The following is a 15,036-nucleotide window of genomic DNA, read 5'->3' as shown; positions in this document are numbered from 1 at the left end:
GAGTTGTGAAGATTAAAAACAAGATGACATATGAATTATTAGCACAATGCCTAGGAGCCACCTTGCTTTGAAGATTAAGCATCAGTGACTGGCAAGTAAGAGGGAACACAAAAGACCAGCCTCCATGACTGAAGTCAATACTATGGTGTTTTCCATCTCCCTGGGATCCAGCAGACCCTTGAGACCATAACCGTGCCTGGACCATTTCCCATCCCTTCCCTGCACTGCTTCCTTTCTTCCTAGTAAAGATGATCACTCTTTCAATTAATCAATCACATGTTCCCAAACCCCTGTCTCAAGCTATGCTTCTAGGGTATCTGATCTATGACTCTAGTATTTATAAGTATTCAATAATCAGTAGCCCTGACTTTTATTAGGCTCTCAGAAAAAACAAAAAACCCACACTTCTCACTTAATATGAATAATAAGTTCACAATTTTCTTCTCATTTCTCATAAAGACTAACCTTTTAGTAACTTGAGCTGTGTTTTCTTTAATCCCAACTTGAACCAACTCATTATGCAATATCTGGGCAGTTCTTCATAGATACACATGGAGACCTTCTATGTGATCTCACACTTAAATATTAAGAAAACTTACATTGTTTTCCATTGCAAGGCGACGAACTGCAGGAGTCGCCAGTGTTTTCTGGCCCTTTATCTCTTGGTGTGTGTGTTCATCATGGGACACAGCAGGGGTTTCAACAACATCTTCTTCTGAATCTGGAAACAAGGTAAAATATTACTGTTTAGTAGAAAATATTAAAACAACAAGCTTGTTGTTCAGTCCTTAAGTTGTGTCCGACCCTTTGCAACCCCATGGACTGCAGCATGCCAGCATGTCCTTCACTATCTCCCTGAGTTTGCTCAAACTCATGTCCATCAAGTCAGTGATGCCATTCAACATCTCATCCTCTGTTGCCCCCTTCTCCTTTTGTCCTCAATCTTTCCGAACTTCAGGGTCTTTTCCAATGAGTCAGTTCTTCATGTCAGGAAGCCAAAGTATTAGAGCTTCAGCTTTAGCATCAGTCCTTCCAATGAACGTTCAGGATTGATTTCCTTATTGACTGGTTGGATCTCCTTGCAGTCCAAGGGACTCTCAAGAGTCTTCTCCAACACCACGGTTAAAAAGCATCAATTCTTGAGCACTCAGCCTTCTTTATGGTCCATCTCTCACATCCATACATGACTACTGGAAAAACCATGGCTTTGACTAGACAGACCTTTGTCGGCAAAGCGACATCTCTGCTTTTTAATATGCTGTTTAGGTTTGTCACAGCTTTTCTTATAAAGAGCAAGCATCTTTTAATTTCATGGCTGCAGTCACCACCTGCAGTGATTTTGGAGCTTAGTGTCTTATACAAATAAATTTCATTTAAAATATATAGTCAAAAAGTATGATAGATGAGCTACTTCAGAATGGAAAAGCACAACTTTAAAATAGAAAAACAAATAAGGGTACTAGAGTGAGTGAGAGGGGTGTACTAGTACCAGGTACTGTTTAATGATTATGATTATCTTCTACTTACATCACTTCTGTTAAAATTATGTAGCAGCTACAAGTTAAAAAATGAGTTTCTTTCATAAATTTTAAAACATGTAAACATTTTCTTAATAAATTTCTCACATTCATATATATGTACACTATATATACATTTGTATATATACAAACATATGTATATATAGCATGAATTAAGAATCAAATGTGAGGTAAATTACATGAATCATGTAAAATCTGTGAGAATCTTAAATGCTTTCCTAAGATAATTCAGCATTTAAATTTTTTTCTCTGCTTTGAATGCAACAAAGAATGCTTGGAAGGTTTTATTTTCATGGCTAATACTAATTTGGTAGTTTTGTTCTCTGCTAATACTAATTTGGTAGTTTTATTCTCTAACTCTAGAGTAGTGATATAAGAAAAATAATCTTGGGCTATTAGCATTCATTTTTGCAACCAAAAAAGCTTCTGAGAGCATTTAATTGTCAAGGTTGGATGCTAGCAAATCAATACTGAGTACAGCAGAATCTCTGTGGGAATAAGGAAATTAGAGACAGTCTCTGAACATCAGCAGGCAACTGAGTTATCTTTGACATTAAATTCTAAGCAAATAAATTTCCACTGCTGCAACTGTGGAAAGACATTCTATTCATTCACCCCCCTCACTAATCTATGAACTGGCCCAGTGGAGCTCTCAAAGTTCCCCATATGGGTAAGGAAGAGAAAAAAGAAACAAACAAAAGCTTTGTATTGAACGTGAAGGGTAGTAGAAAATGTGACGGTTGGAGTTCAGGACATACTGCCCCAAAATATGCCACTCTGGTGTACTGATTATTTTGAGCTGCATGCAATTGGAAAACATCAAACGCAAGGAGAGGTTAACTGAACTCTCATTTACCTGAAGACATCCAAAAGGAACTCAAGTGCCATAAGCTCCCTCCCCAGAAGACAGTCTGAGTTCTAGAGAAGATTGACTCTTATCACAGAAGTGAAGTGAAGTGAAGTGAAGTGGTGCAGTCATGTCCGACTCTTTGCGACCCCATGGGCTGTAGCCCACCAGGCTCCTCAGTCCATGGGATTTTCCAGGCGTGAATACTGGAGTGGGTAATTCGTAACACAGACAGACAAACTTTTGTCACAAACTATCATCAGTCAGTCAGTCCAGTCGGTCAGCTGTGTCTTGCTCTTTGCGGCCCCATGGACTGCAGCACGCCGGGCTTCCTTGTCCATCACCAACTCCTGGAGTTTACTCAAATTCATGTCCATCGAGTCAGTGATGCCATCCAACCATGATCAAACTATCACACCTCCCACATTTTCCACGAAGAGCCCGTTTATCTTTCCTAAAAATGGTTTACTCTCCCTTAAGAGGCTTCCTTCCCTCCTACTCTTTTACTTTAAAACACTGTATTGTCCTGGCAAACATCTTTAATACTATAAACTCTATACGACACCTAACGTGTTGTTACCGCAGAATGTACGAACAGACACATTGTTAGAAATGTAGTGCCAGTGTTCTAGGTGGAGAATGGAACTGATATTCCATCTCTGCAAACAATTTTCAGTGTAATAAAGTGGTTTGGAACATGGGTTTTAGAATTAAACAGAGTTGGGATCAAATCATAGCTCTACCAATTATCAGCCATGTGGCCATGGGCAACTTAAACCTCCATGTATCTCAATGTTGCATGTGTCAACTGTGGATAATGATCTGTATGGTTTAATGAGTTTACATAAATATAGCACATAAGCACAGAGAAAGCATTCAATCAATGATAGATGTTCAAGTTAAAGGGTGAATGCAATATAATGGCAGAAGTGAAGAAGTAAACTGAAGTTGCTCAGTTGTGTCCAACTCTTAGCGACCCCACGGACTGCAGCCTACCAGGCTCCTCCGTCCATGGGATTTTCCAGGCAAGAGTACTGGAGTGGGGTTGCCACTGCTTTAAGAAAGAGCAAAATACATAGGATTTTAAAAAATAAAACTAATGAGTCCCATTAAATGAATTGTTTTGAAAAGTTTGGGTTCAAAATGTTTTAGTTGTTTAGAGAAGTGAGGAGTAATCTTACCTTTTAAAATAGAGGTTAGAGAAAGTCAAGTTAGCTATAAGGAGAACTCACAGCAATAGTCTAAAAATTGAGTTTATAGTAGACAGCACACTGAGGCATGAATCAGCTTTGATATAATCTTGATAATATTAAGTAACTAAATCATCAATTTGTAATTGTAAAGAGTATATGCTTTTTAAATATCACAGATACAAGTTAGCATAAGTGAGTTTGGTGAGGTCTCTTCAAGCAGAGGTCTGTCTACAGCCAAAGCACTCATAAATAGGACTTGGAGGTCACAAATACATTTTTCCTTATCAAAATTATCATGATACCCCAATCTGAAAAAGCAGGTTGAAACACCATGTTACAAAAGATAGTACCATAGAATATTATTTAAACAAGCATTAAGACAGGATTTTGTGTCCAATATTACTACTAAGATTTCTACTCTTGATCCCTTGCACTCTAGATGCAATTATTTTCTTTACTTGAAAAATGTACAAAATAGATGTTATACTCCTAAAAAACTTTTCATTAGGTAATTTTCTTACTCATAGTATAACTGGTTTTCTTGGCACTAGAACAAGGAATAATACAAACAAATTCAGTATTACTATAATTTTTTTTTTTTTTTTGGCTGTGCTGGGTTCTAGCTGTGGCATGTGGGATCTAGTTCCCCAAACAGGGAGTAAACTTGGGCGCCCTGCATTGGGAGCATGAAGTGTTAGCCATTGGACCACTAGGGAATGAATACCTTACTATAAATTCTTGTTTAAGACAAGGTACATGAGATATTTAGAAACCTTTTCCATTTCCATAATTTAAAAAGAGGCGTATATAAATTTCTTAAAAAACAATCCACTATTCTATAGGCTTGCTTATTTGATATACAGGATTATGCTTCATAGTTATTCTTACAATAAAAGATTTAATACAAATTATAAAAAATATAAATATAAAAGCAAAAAGGTACACACAGAAAATAAAACTAGCATGCAAGACAATTACTCAGAATGCACTATGAATAGCAAATGAAATAGTTAGCAATGATCATTTTTCTTATAAGGAAAATTACCAGATAATTTTTACTCTTGCAATCTATCCAATCCTGTTAAGTTTTTATAAATAACACATTGCACATACAAAAAATATAAAATTTGTTGAGTGTTGAAATACATATATATCCATAACCATCACTGCAATCAAGTCACTGGATGTATCTATCACCCCTCAGAGTTTCCTTGTATTCCTTAGTAATTCTTCCTTCTCAAACCTTCCTGCCTCCCTACTCTATCAGCAGGCAACCACTAATTGGTTTGCTGTCATTATAGATTAGTCTGGATTTTCTAAAATTTTATTAATCTCCAAAATATATAAGCAACTCATGCAGCTCAATATAAAAAAACAACCCAATCAAGAAATGGGCAGAAAGACCTAAACAGATATTTCTCCAAAGACACACAGATGGCCAACAAACACATGTAAAGATGCTCAACATCACTCGTTATTAGAGAAATGCAAATCAAAACTACAACGAGATATCACCTCATACCGGTTAGAATGGCCATCATCAAAAAAATCTATAAACAATAAATGCTGGAGAGGATGTGGAGAAAAGAGAATCCTCTTGCGTTGTTGGTGGGAATGTAAATTGATATAATCACTATGGAGAACAATATGGAGGTTTCTTATTAATTAAAATTAAAACTACCATATGACCCGGAAATCCCACTACTGGGCATATACCATAATTCAAAAAGACACACGTCTCCCAGCATTCATTGCAACACTATTTACAACAGCCTGGACATGGAAGCAGCCTAAATGTCTATCAACAGATGAATGGATAAACAAGATGTGGTACATATATATAATGGAATAATATTATTCAGTCATAAAAAGGATCAAACTTGGGTAATTCGTAGTGATGTGGATGAACCTACAGTTTGTCATACAGAGTGAATAGGTCAGAAAGAGAAAAATAAATACCATATGTTAATGCATACGTATGGAATCTAGAAATATGGTACTGATGAACCTATTTGCAGGGCAGGAATCTAGATGCAGACGTAGAGAGCAGACTTGTGGACACAGGGGAGGAAGGAGAAGGACAGATGAATCCAGAAGCTACTATTGATATATGTATACACTACCCTGTGTAAAATAGCTAGCCAGTGCGAAGCTACTATATGGCACAAGGAACTCAGCTTGGTAATCTGTGATGATGACCTAAAGGGGAAGGATGGGGGTGGAGGGATGGGTGGGAGGGGATATATGTCCACATATAGCTAATTTACTTCATGGTATAGCAGAAACTAACACAACGTTGTAAAGCAATTATACTCCAATTAAAAACTAAATTAATATACATAGAATCATATAGCATGTTCTTTTTATTTCTGGTTTCTTTGACTCAGAATAATTTTTCAAGATTCATCCATGTCATACAGGAAATTAATTTCTGTAAAAAAGTTATTTAGAAAAACATACCCCTCACCTGAAAAAGTTTTTGATTTTATAATTTGCTATATCAAGACTTACTAAGTTGGATTTCACTGGGGATACCAAAAGAAACTTTAAAAATAAAAGCAAACAATAAAATCCCCCTCAAATCCCAATTGCTCACTTGTTCATACACAGTCATCCCTGGGAATCCACAGGCTCTAGATTCATGGATTCAACCAACTGTTGATTGAAAATATACAGAAAAAAATTCCAGACAGTTCCAAACAGCAAATCTGAATTTGCTGAACGCCAGCAACTATTTACATAGTATTTACACTGTATTAGGCATTACAAGTAATCTAGAGATGATTTAAAATATAGGCTATATGCAAATACTATAGCATTTCATATAAGGGAGATGGGCATCTGCAGGTTTTGGTATCCGTTTGTGTGCGTATGTGTCTTGAACCAATCCTTTGCAAATACCAAGAGACTACTATAATCTGCTTTTGTGAATGGCCGAGATAGATACCTAACCTGGTCTACAGCACCTGATTGGTTATTCTAACTTACTGACATCCACAGTAATGTTTAGCATCTTTGCTTGTTTCAGTTTATATCAAGAATATAATTCTTTCCTTTTAAGGTCTTAACTGAATGATTAAAAAAAAAAACCCTATATCTATTATCTTGTTGACACATCAAAATAATTCTGTACTTATTTCAGCTAATTAAAAAAATTATTTGCTTATTTCTGGCTGTGTTGGGTCTTCACTGCTATGCAGGCTTTTCTCTAGTTGCAGCAACCAGGAGCTACTCCCTAGTTGCGGTGTGCGGGTTTCTCATTGCAGGGGCTTCTCTTGTTGCTGAGCACAGGCTCAACAGTTGTGGTGCATGAGGCTAGTTGCTCCGCAGTATGTGGGATCTTCCCAGATCAGGGATTGAATCCGTGTCTCCTGCATTGGCAGGAGGATTCTTTACCGCTGAGACAACAGGGAAGCCCCTATTTCAGGTAATTTTTAAAAATAAAGTCTTTCTTGTTTTTAATATTCCTAAATCGTGCCTTTCAATAGAAATCTGAAATCAAGACAAAAGGAAACACCCCTAGAACCCAGATCAGGGTCTTTTATGCATTGCACATTAAAAGAACAAGAGCTCCTAAAGGAAGAGATGATTCCAGGTCTAGGCAGGAAAAGTACAAGATGATGCCAAAAGCAAGGAAGTTTTTGAAAATTAACAGGGTCGTGTTAAAACACACAGCAACCACCTTGAAATGGTCACCAATATTAATAATTAGAAATCAAATAAATAATAAGAAAGCTTCAAGAAGTTTTGGATGCAACATGTTATAGTGAAAAATATTCTGGACAAAAACTCAGGACATCTGAGTTCTAAATTTGGCTTTATGACTGCCATGGGCAAATCACCCAACACAGAACTTCTTAAACTGGATTACCTCATGAATAAGAACAAATAAAACATTAAGCGTGAAACATTTTATAAACTGTGAAGTGTGCCTATGACATTAGTTATATTATTGTACACACTGAAGGACTAAGAGTCAGCCAACCACTGTAGTTCAGACTCCTTCTAAACTTCCCAACTTCACTATACTGAAAGGGCTTCATCTCAGCACTTCCAGAGAGATTGCTGGCTTAGGTTTGCATCACAGAATTATGGTCCCCCCTGCCCCTCCTCCACATCAAAGCTTCCTAGATGACAAAACCTTGGTATATCACACCAATGCCAAACGGAACTTCTGATGTAGAGGGTCAGCTATTTGTTAGCATAGCGACAGCGCACAGCTTTAATTTTCCTATAACATTCTTATAATGAATTCCCTTTTGTCAGAACACCTAATGACTATAAGTTCCATGGCTGCTGCTGCTTCTGAGTGCTAGTTTCTTTGCTTCCCACTCTGGTTTTCCCTCTTTTCTACTTCTCTTTAAAAATTTGGCTTTCATAACCACCACCAATGAGAATGTGTTTTGGTTTCATATCAGTGGCAAACAGAGCAACCCCATCATGTGAGATTTAATCTTTGCACATTTCAATTTTTATTAGTGACCAGTGTTCAAAGCTTGAATCTTTCATTCCCAAGAGAGTTTGTTGCTTCTTTGAACATAAGGTTTCCAGAAGGCAGACCTCCAGATAAATAAAGTATTACTATACATGCTTTTTTTTTGGAGAAGGCGATGGCAGCCCACTCTAGTACTCTTGCCTGGAAAATCCCATGGACGGAGGAGCCTAGTAGGCTGCAGTCTGTGGGGTCGCGAAGAGTCGGACACGACTGAGCGACTTCACTTTCATTTTTCACTTTCATGCACTGGAGAAGGAAATGGCAACCCACTCCAGTGTTCTTGCCTGGAGAATCCCAGGGATGGGGGAGCCTGGTGGGCTGCCGTCTATGGGGTCGCATAGAGTCGGACATGAGTGAAGCGACTTAGCATACATGTTTTTATATCTAGTAATACTGATGCTTACTCCTTAGAAGGAAAACTATGACAAACCTAGACAGTGTATTAAAAAGCAGAGACATCACTTTGCCAACAAAGGTGTGGATAGTCAAAGCTATGGTTTTTCCAGTAGTCATGTATGGATGTGAGTTGGACCATAAAGAAGGCTGAGTGCCAAAGAATTGATGCTTTTGCATTGTGGTGCTGGAGAAGACTCTTGAGAGTCCTCTGCACTGCAAGGAGATCAAACCAGTCAATCCTAAAGGAAATCAACTCCGAATATTCATTGGAAGGACTGATGCTGAAGCTGAAACTCCCAATACTTTGGCCACCTGATGCAAAGAGCCAACTCATTTGAAAAGACCCTGATGCTGGGAAAGATTGAAGGCAAAAGGAGAAGGAAGTGGCAGAGGATAAGATGGTTAGACAGCATCACTGACTCAATGGACATGAATCTGAGCAAACTCCAGGAGGTGGTGAAAGGCAAGGAAGCCATGCGTGCTGCAGTCCATGGGGTTGCAAAGAGTTGGACAAAACTTAGCTACTGAAAAACAACAACAAATACATGTTTTTAACATGGTAACTGGTCAAACAATAATCATGTATCACAGAATACCTTTCTATTTTCCTTATCTCAGTTCTAAACCCTCAAATCAAATCCTGTAAATTATTCAAGGGAAACTCCACTTTGAACTGGTACCCAATGACAAAAGAACACCATTAATCAATTTGGCAAGATAGATAAACATATACATATATATACAGTACCTTTTAAAGCTTCCGTTTCTATGTCTACTAATGGCTTTCCCACATAGGCAGTATCATCTAGATTATAATACAGTTTTTTAATGACTCCATCATAACGACTAGTGATAGTAACAGAAGCTTTATCACTTTGAACTTCACAGATGCTATCAAACTGAGACACTGTATCTCCTTCTTTTACATACCTAAAAGAAAAAGCCATAAGACACTTTTACATGAACCATAGTACAGATCATCTGAAACAATAAAAATGCTACACTGAATTAGATGAGTATCCATGGAGCCCAGTATTGAGTCCCAAATGATACACTGAAGGATGTTTCAGAAGAGACTACAATGGCTTTCAGAGGTTCTTTGATGCTTCTTTAAGAAGTATAAATTTTTAAAAAACAATGAAATATTTGTAATTTATAATCCAAAAATTTAATTAATGTATCAGGTTTTTCTGCCTCACCCATTTCTTGGATGAAATATGAAAAATGTATTTTAAAAGTGTTATTTTCTTTTATTGTCTCAGCCTTCATCACATTTTAAGGGATACCTATTATTTCTAGAATTAAATTTTAAAAACTGATGTCCTCAATATACATTTACTATACTTTTATAAATTGTAGTTTGAGTTCTTTGTCTTTATCTCTAACATGGCTAATTAATTTCAGAGTCAGCCTCTTCTGACCTGAGATCCATCACTCTTTCCTTGATCCCACAATGCCACAGAGACACAATTGCAAGGTACATTTCTGTGATTATGGTTCTCTCCTAACCTACAGAGCAATTATAATGAAAACTACAAGGAAAGAATGTTTAGGTATCTAAACGAGGTTCTTAAAAGGATCTTTAACAGTATAAAATTATGGGAGACAATCTATTGACTCACCTTAACTGCTAGTTCTCGAAACCTTTGAAAATTAGTTCAGTACTCGGAGGTGTTTCTGTTTTTCCAGAAAGGGAAAGAAAGAAAAGGGGTAGAAGGATGCCTAAGTAGAGGTCTTTTTAATTTTTGTTTCAAGCCTCTTTCTTTTTTACTTTTTTTTAAAACCTTTGAAACAGTATTCTTTGATTCATGTCTTTTGTTTTAATATTTTATAAAAATATAGGCAAACTCTCAGGTAATGGTGAGTCAAATGTACTTGCATTCTTGCTGAAATCATTTTTAATAAACACAGCTTAGACTACATAACGATTTTAAAACAGTTTGGAAAGAAGCTCTAAGTTCATTCATTAACAGCTTTTCAAAACACATGGTCATATCAACTTAGCATCTTTTAGAGACTAATTTATCTATTTTTAGCTGAAGTGAAGAGTAGGCAGTGACAAAAAAACTTAAAAAGAGGAAAAAACAAACCTTAATAAATTACACTGAATAAAACGCCCTGATGTATGATGAACTGTGCCACCAGTATATTGGCAACATAAACTAGATTTACCTTAAAGCTTAAAAAATATATATTTTATGTTATAAAGAAAGATATTTCAATTTAAATAGATTGCTATTTATTTGTACTCAAATTACTTTTATACTTACTTAAAAAAATTTCAGAATAACTTACCATTCTTTAACAGTTACTTCTCTAATACCTTCTCCAATGTCTGAGAGTTTGAACTGAACAATCTGTCCCTGGAGAGCTTCCAAAACAAATAAGAAATGATGGTCATTAAATACATAATGTACTGCTAATAGACAGATGCTTTAACATCTAAAATTAGAAAATATTCTCAAACAGAGGCAGAAACTATTCTATTTCATAGATTCAAAACAGCATTTTATAATGTTTAAAAGCATAACCATCATTCATAACCATCAAAGATTTATATAAATTACTCAGTGACAAAGACCTGTTGATACTGCCAAAGAATTATCATTTTCCAATTTCCAAAATAATGTTGTTTTACAAGAGTATAGAAGGCCGTTCCAACAAATGAGATTTTGCACTAATAGCAATGAACAAAAAATAGAACTGGATATTGTACAAAGGGAGATTCAGCTGGATTTCCTTGCTTTATGTTATGAAACTATAATAAACATTAATGACCCGCTCTTAAAATCTCTTGTCTTCATATAACTCTTCTCACTCCCAGTGCCTAAAAATCAGGCAGATCCATATTAGAAGACTTGGGAAATTCTTAATCTGCCCAAATAATGTTCTGCCAGCTTATTAAATTTTAGTTTTCTATGTCATCTTTCCATTTTTTTTTAAACTCCTTTTTGAAGTTCTACATCCTTTTTATGACACATAGATGCCAATGATACTTTATGGTAATTATTCCCAAGACAGACATTATTTCTGGTCAACAGAAAGTGTGTATGGATCCTCTCGCTTTTCTAAATTAATGAATAGCTCTGAAGTGACTGAAGAATGCTCCTCTCTCTTCTTCTTTGTTCAGTCGCTCAGTCATGTTCAACTCTTTGGGACCCCATGGACTGAAGCATGCCAGGCTTCCCTATCCTTCACTATCTTCTAGAATTTGGTCAAACTCATGTCTATTGAGTCGGTGATGCCATCCAACCATCTCGTCCTCTTCTCCTCCTGCCCTCAATCTTTCCCAGCATCAGGGTCCTTTCCAATGATTAGAATACTATTAAACAAAATTGCTTATAAAACACATGTTAAGGTAGGAAACTTTTCTTTAAGAAATATGAGATTAGTACTTAAGAAATACAAAAATATTTTGATAAGAATGGCCTTTTGTTTCCATTCCAGTAAGTTGTGTTCTCACAGCCTGCTGCTCATTGTATAAATGCGAACCCTTTTGAAAAATGGTTTTGGCATTAAGTATCAAAAACCTTAAAAAAAAAACAAAAACTCTGTATCTTTGATTCCATAAGTAATATTAAGATTTTTTTCCCCTGAAGAAATAGAGAGGTACACAAAGATTTCTGCTCAGGAATAGTTATCATGGAGTTACATAAGAACTGGAAACTAACTGAAGTAACCAAAAAATGACAAGTAATTATACCATGGCACCTCTACAAAAAGCAATATTATGTAAGGAACAGCTTGTGCAAGGGCATGGAAATACGATAATGTAGAGCATGGTCAGGGAATGACAAACAGTTCTGTACAGCTGATGATAGGATACGTGGCAAGAAATAAGCCCAGGCTTAAGACTTTGTGTGCCATGAGGAAGTGGGGTGTTTGGAATTTACCCTAGAGGTAATCAGGAAAGTGAAAATGCAAGTTGCTTAGTCATGTCCAGCTCTTTGTGATCCCATGGACTATACCCATGGAATACACAGTCCATGGAATTCTCCAGGCCACAATACTGGAGTAGGTAGCCTTTCCCTTCTCCAGGGGATCTTCCCAACCCAGGGATCGAACCCAGGTCTCCCGCATTGCAGGCGGATTCTTTATCAGCTGAGCCACAAGCAAAGCCCAAGAATACTGGAGTGGGTAGCCTATCCCTTTTCCAAAGGATCTTCCCAACCCACGAATCAAACCAAGGTCTCCTGTGGTGCAGGAGGATTCTTTACCAACTGAGCTATCAGGAAAGCCCAGGTAATCAGGAATCAGTGGTAAATAAATATGGTCTTAAATTCTTTTGAAGCTGTTCCCCAAAACGGTAAAGTTTACTTTACCACTACTTAAATCTATGCTGGCCCATGACTTGTTCTGACCAATAGAATATAGCAGAAGTAAAGTGTGAGTTCTGAAATTACAAGCCTCCCTATGACCTCTCAGACTCCCCCTTCTTCCTCCTGGAATGTGTCTTGAAATCCCCATATAAGGAAGCTGGTCTAGGTTACTGGAGGATGAGAGATGCTAAGTGGAGGAGAAAAAAGAGATGCCCCAGCCAAAACACAGCACCAACTGTCAGACATATGAATAAGACCATCTTGAACCTTCTAACCCAGAAGACCTTGTAGCTGAATCTAGTCACACTAGTGAGCCCAGGTGAAACCAGCAGAGGAACTGCACACCCAACCAACCCCCAAGATGCTAAGGAACAATAAATCATTGTTCCTATAAGCCACTAAGTTGTGGGGAAGGTTATTATTTAGCAATAATTAGCTGATAGGGAGTCTCATCTACAATTTCACATCTGTAACTTTGTATCTACAATTTCAGAGAAAAATATCCCTGGCAGGGGTGTGATAGATAAGGTTGGGAAGGGGTGCAGAGAAAACAGGAGGTTATTGTAGATAAGAAATTGAAGTATAGAATTTAACATATTTATATATTTTCAAAGCTGTCTGAAAAGGAGAAGACAGGTTTAAAAAATATACAAGATATAATATCACTAGATCTTTGTAGTCAACTCAATGTGAGACAAGAATCAGGATGGCTCCAGGTTTCTAGCTTAATTGTTTACTGAGTTAGGGAATAATAGGAAGAGGATATATCCTAAGTATGTACAGCAATGCCCTTGGCACATAGTAGGTGATCAATCAGTTATCTGTGTTGAATGGCTATACTCTCACAACAAAACAAAGTTGTATAATACTATGATTACTCTGTTTCCAGATGATTAAACAGACAAATTAAGTAATTTGCTTATGGTCACACAGCTAGCACCTGGTAGACCAAAGAATCCAAAGCCTGGGTCCCTTCACTGTTCACCCAAAACTATCACAACATTGTTAATTGGCTATATTCCCCAATACAAATTGTTTTTGGTGTTAAAAATAAATCAAATTAAAAATAAATAAATAAACCCAAAGCTTGTGTTTAGAGACTAGAGTAAGAAGTTGGAGTTTCTGCTTGAATTGCCTTTATTTTCTCTGAGAAGAGAAAAGATCAACTTTTAAAAATAGAAATCTTCTTCTTAATGGTGAAGATATGGTTTACATATTTTCGGGTGCTGTGGACGATGACATACACAAGGAATAGGAGGACTAATTTATATCAGGGGTTAGATTCCACTGAAATCCTTTTTTCTCCCCCATCACCAGCACAGACTAAGGCACCAAGTATCGGTCAAAAGCTTAATGATGGAACAAAGGTCTAGGGTCACCAGGGTTCTAAATAGAACCCTGAACAGAACAGCAGAAAAAAAATGTTTTTTTTCCTCCTTTTGCCATATCTAATACTTAAAGTCTCAAGTTCTTTGCAAGAGTAGAAAAAGTTGAAGAAAGGTAATTAAGTGGTGGAAGCCAGAGAACTTCCTCTTGACGAGCACCTCACATTGCTTTCATCACGCTATCTTAACATGACAGATTGAGTGCCTCAGAGAACAAAAATAATAATACAGTGAGTAGAAGGACATAGTCCACTAAATCAACAACTTAAGTCATATCAGTGCTGACTATTGCATTTAGGTAAGTCATATGATAAAGAACAGAGGACCCAAGAGAACACTTAGATGTTAAACACAGAGAACACATTCACAGCATTATAGAGACCCAGTATTAAGGGAAAGTATGTGAAAGGGGAATGGGAGGTGGGGGTGCAAAAAAAAGAAAAGAAAATGAGAATTGGATAGATGTGTGGAGAGCAAGGAGGGCCAGACTAAAACTAAAAGGTCAACTCTTTTACTGTGGTAAGTCTTCAATTACTGAATAAATATACAAAACATTATTTTGTATAGGCTATTTTGAGATCATACTTACCAGCAGTTGTTTTTAGCCACTGATATGGATGACTGTACTTGAATGGAGGATAACCAAAGAAACACACATATTTTGGCTTCAAAACATGAACATTACCACATGTTTGAAAGTAGCGGACACAAATCTAGAGATGAGAAAACAAAAAATTAAGAACTTTAAAAAAAAAAAAGAGCTTTTAGAAATTATCTTAATGGCTTGTCTCTAAATATAAACTGAATTTCAAGTTTATTCTAAAAGTAGAACAATCATTATCACAATGCAAACAATATGAAAT

At 36.7% G+C, this 15,036-nt stretch overlaps 1 protein-coding gene across 3 annotated transcripts in view; it reads right to left on the bottom strand.

Annotated features, from left to right (window-relative positions):
- Positions 1 to 15,036, bottom strand: part of DBT (dihydrolipoamide branched chain transacylase E2) — a 40,516-nt gene that overhangs the window by 18,677 nt on the left and 6,803 nt on the right. For 2 of the 3 annotated variants that reach the window (XM_070367602.1, XM_070367603.1), the window contains exons 2-5: positions 14,763 to 14,886; positions 10,765 to 10,840; positions 9,218 to 9,399; positions 600 to 721 (exon numbers count right to left, since the gene is read on the bottom strand). In XM_070367602.1, the coding sequence (XP_070223703.1) occupies positions 600 to 721; positions 9,218 to 9,399; positions 10,765 to 10,840; positions 14,763 to 14,886 (504 nt within the window). Of the gene's footprint in view, positions 1 to 599; positions 722 to 9,217; positions 9,400 to 10,091; positions 10,147 to 10,764; positions 10,841 to 14,762; positions 14,887 to 15,036 lie in introns of those variants that run through there. The other variant, XM_070367604.1, reaches the window with a different exon arrangement.

Source organism: Bos mutus, chromosome 3, assembly GCF_027580195.1.
Source record: "Bos mutus isolate GX-2022 chromosome 3, NWIPB_WYAK_1.1, whole genome shotgun sequence".
Lineage (NCBI taxonomy): Eukaryota > Metazoa > Chordata > Mammalia > Artiodactyla > Bovidae > Bos > Bos mutus.
This window is presented reverse-complemented; position numbering and strand designations above follow the sequence as displayed.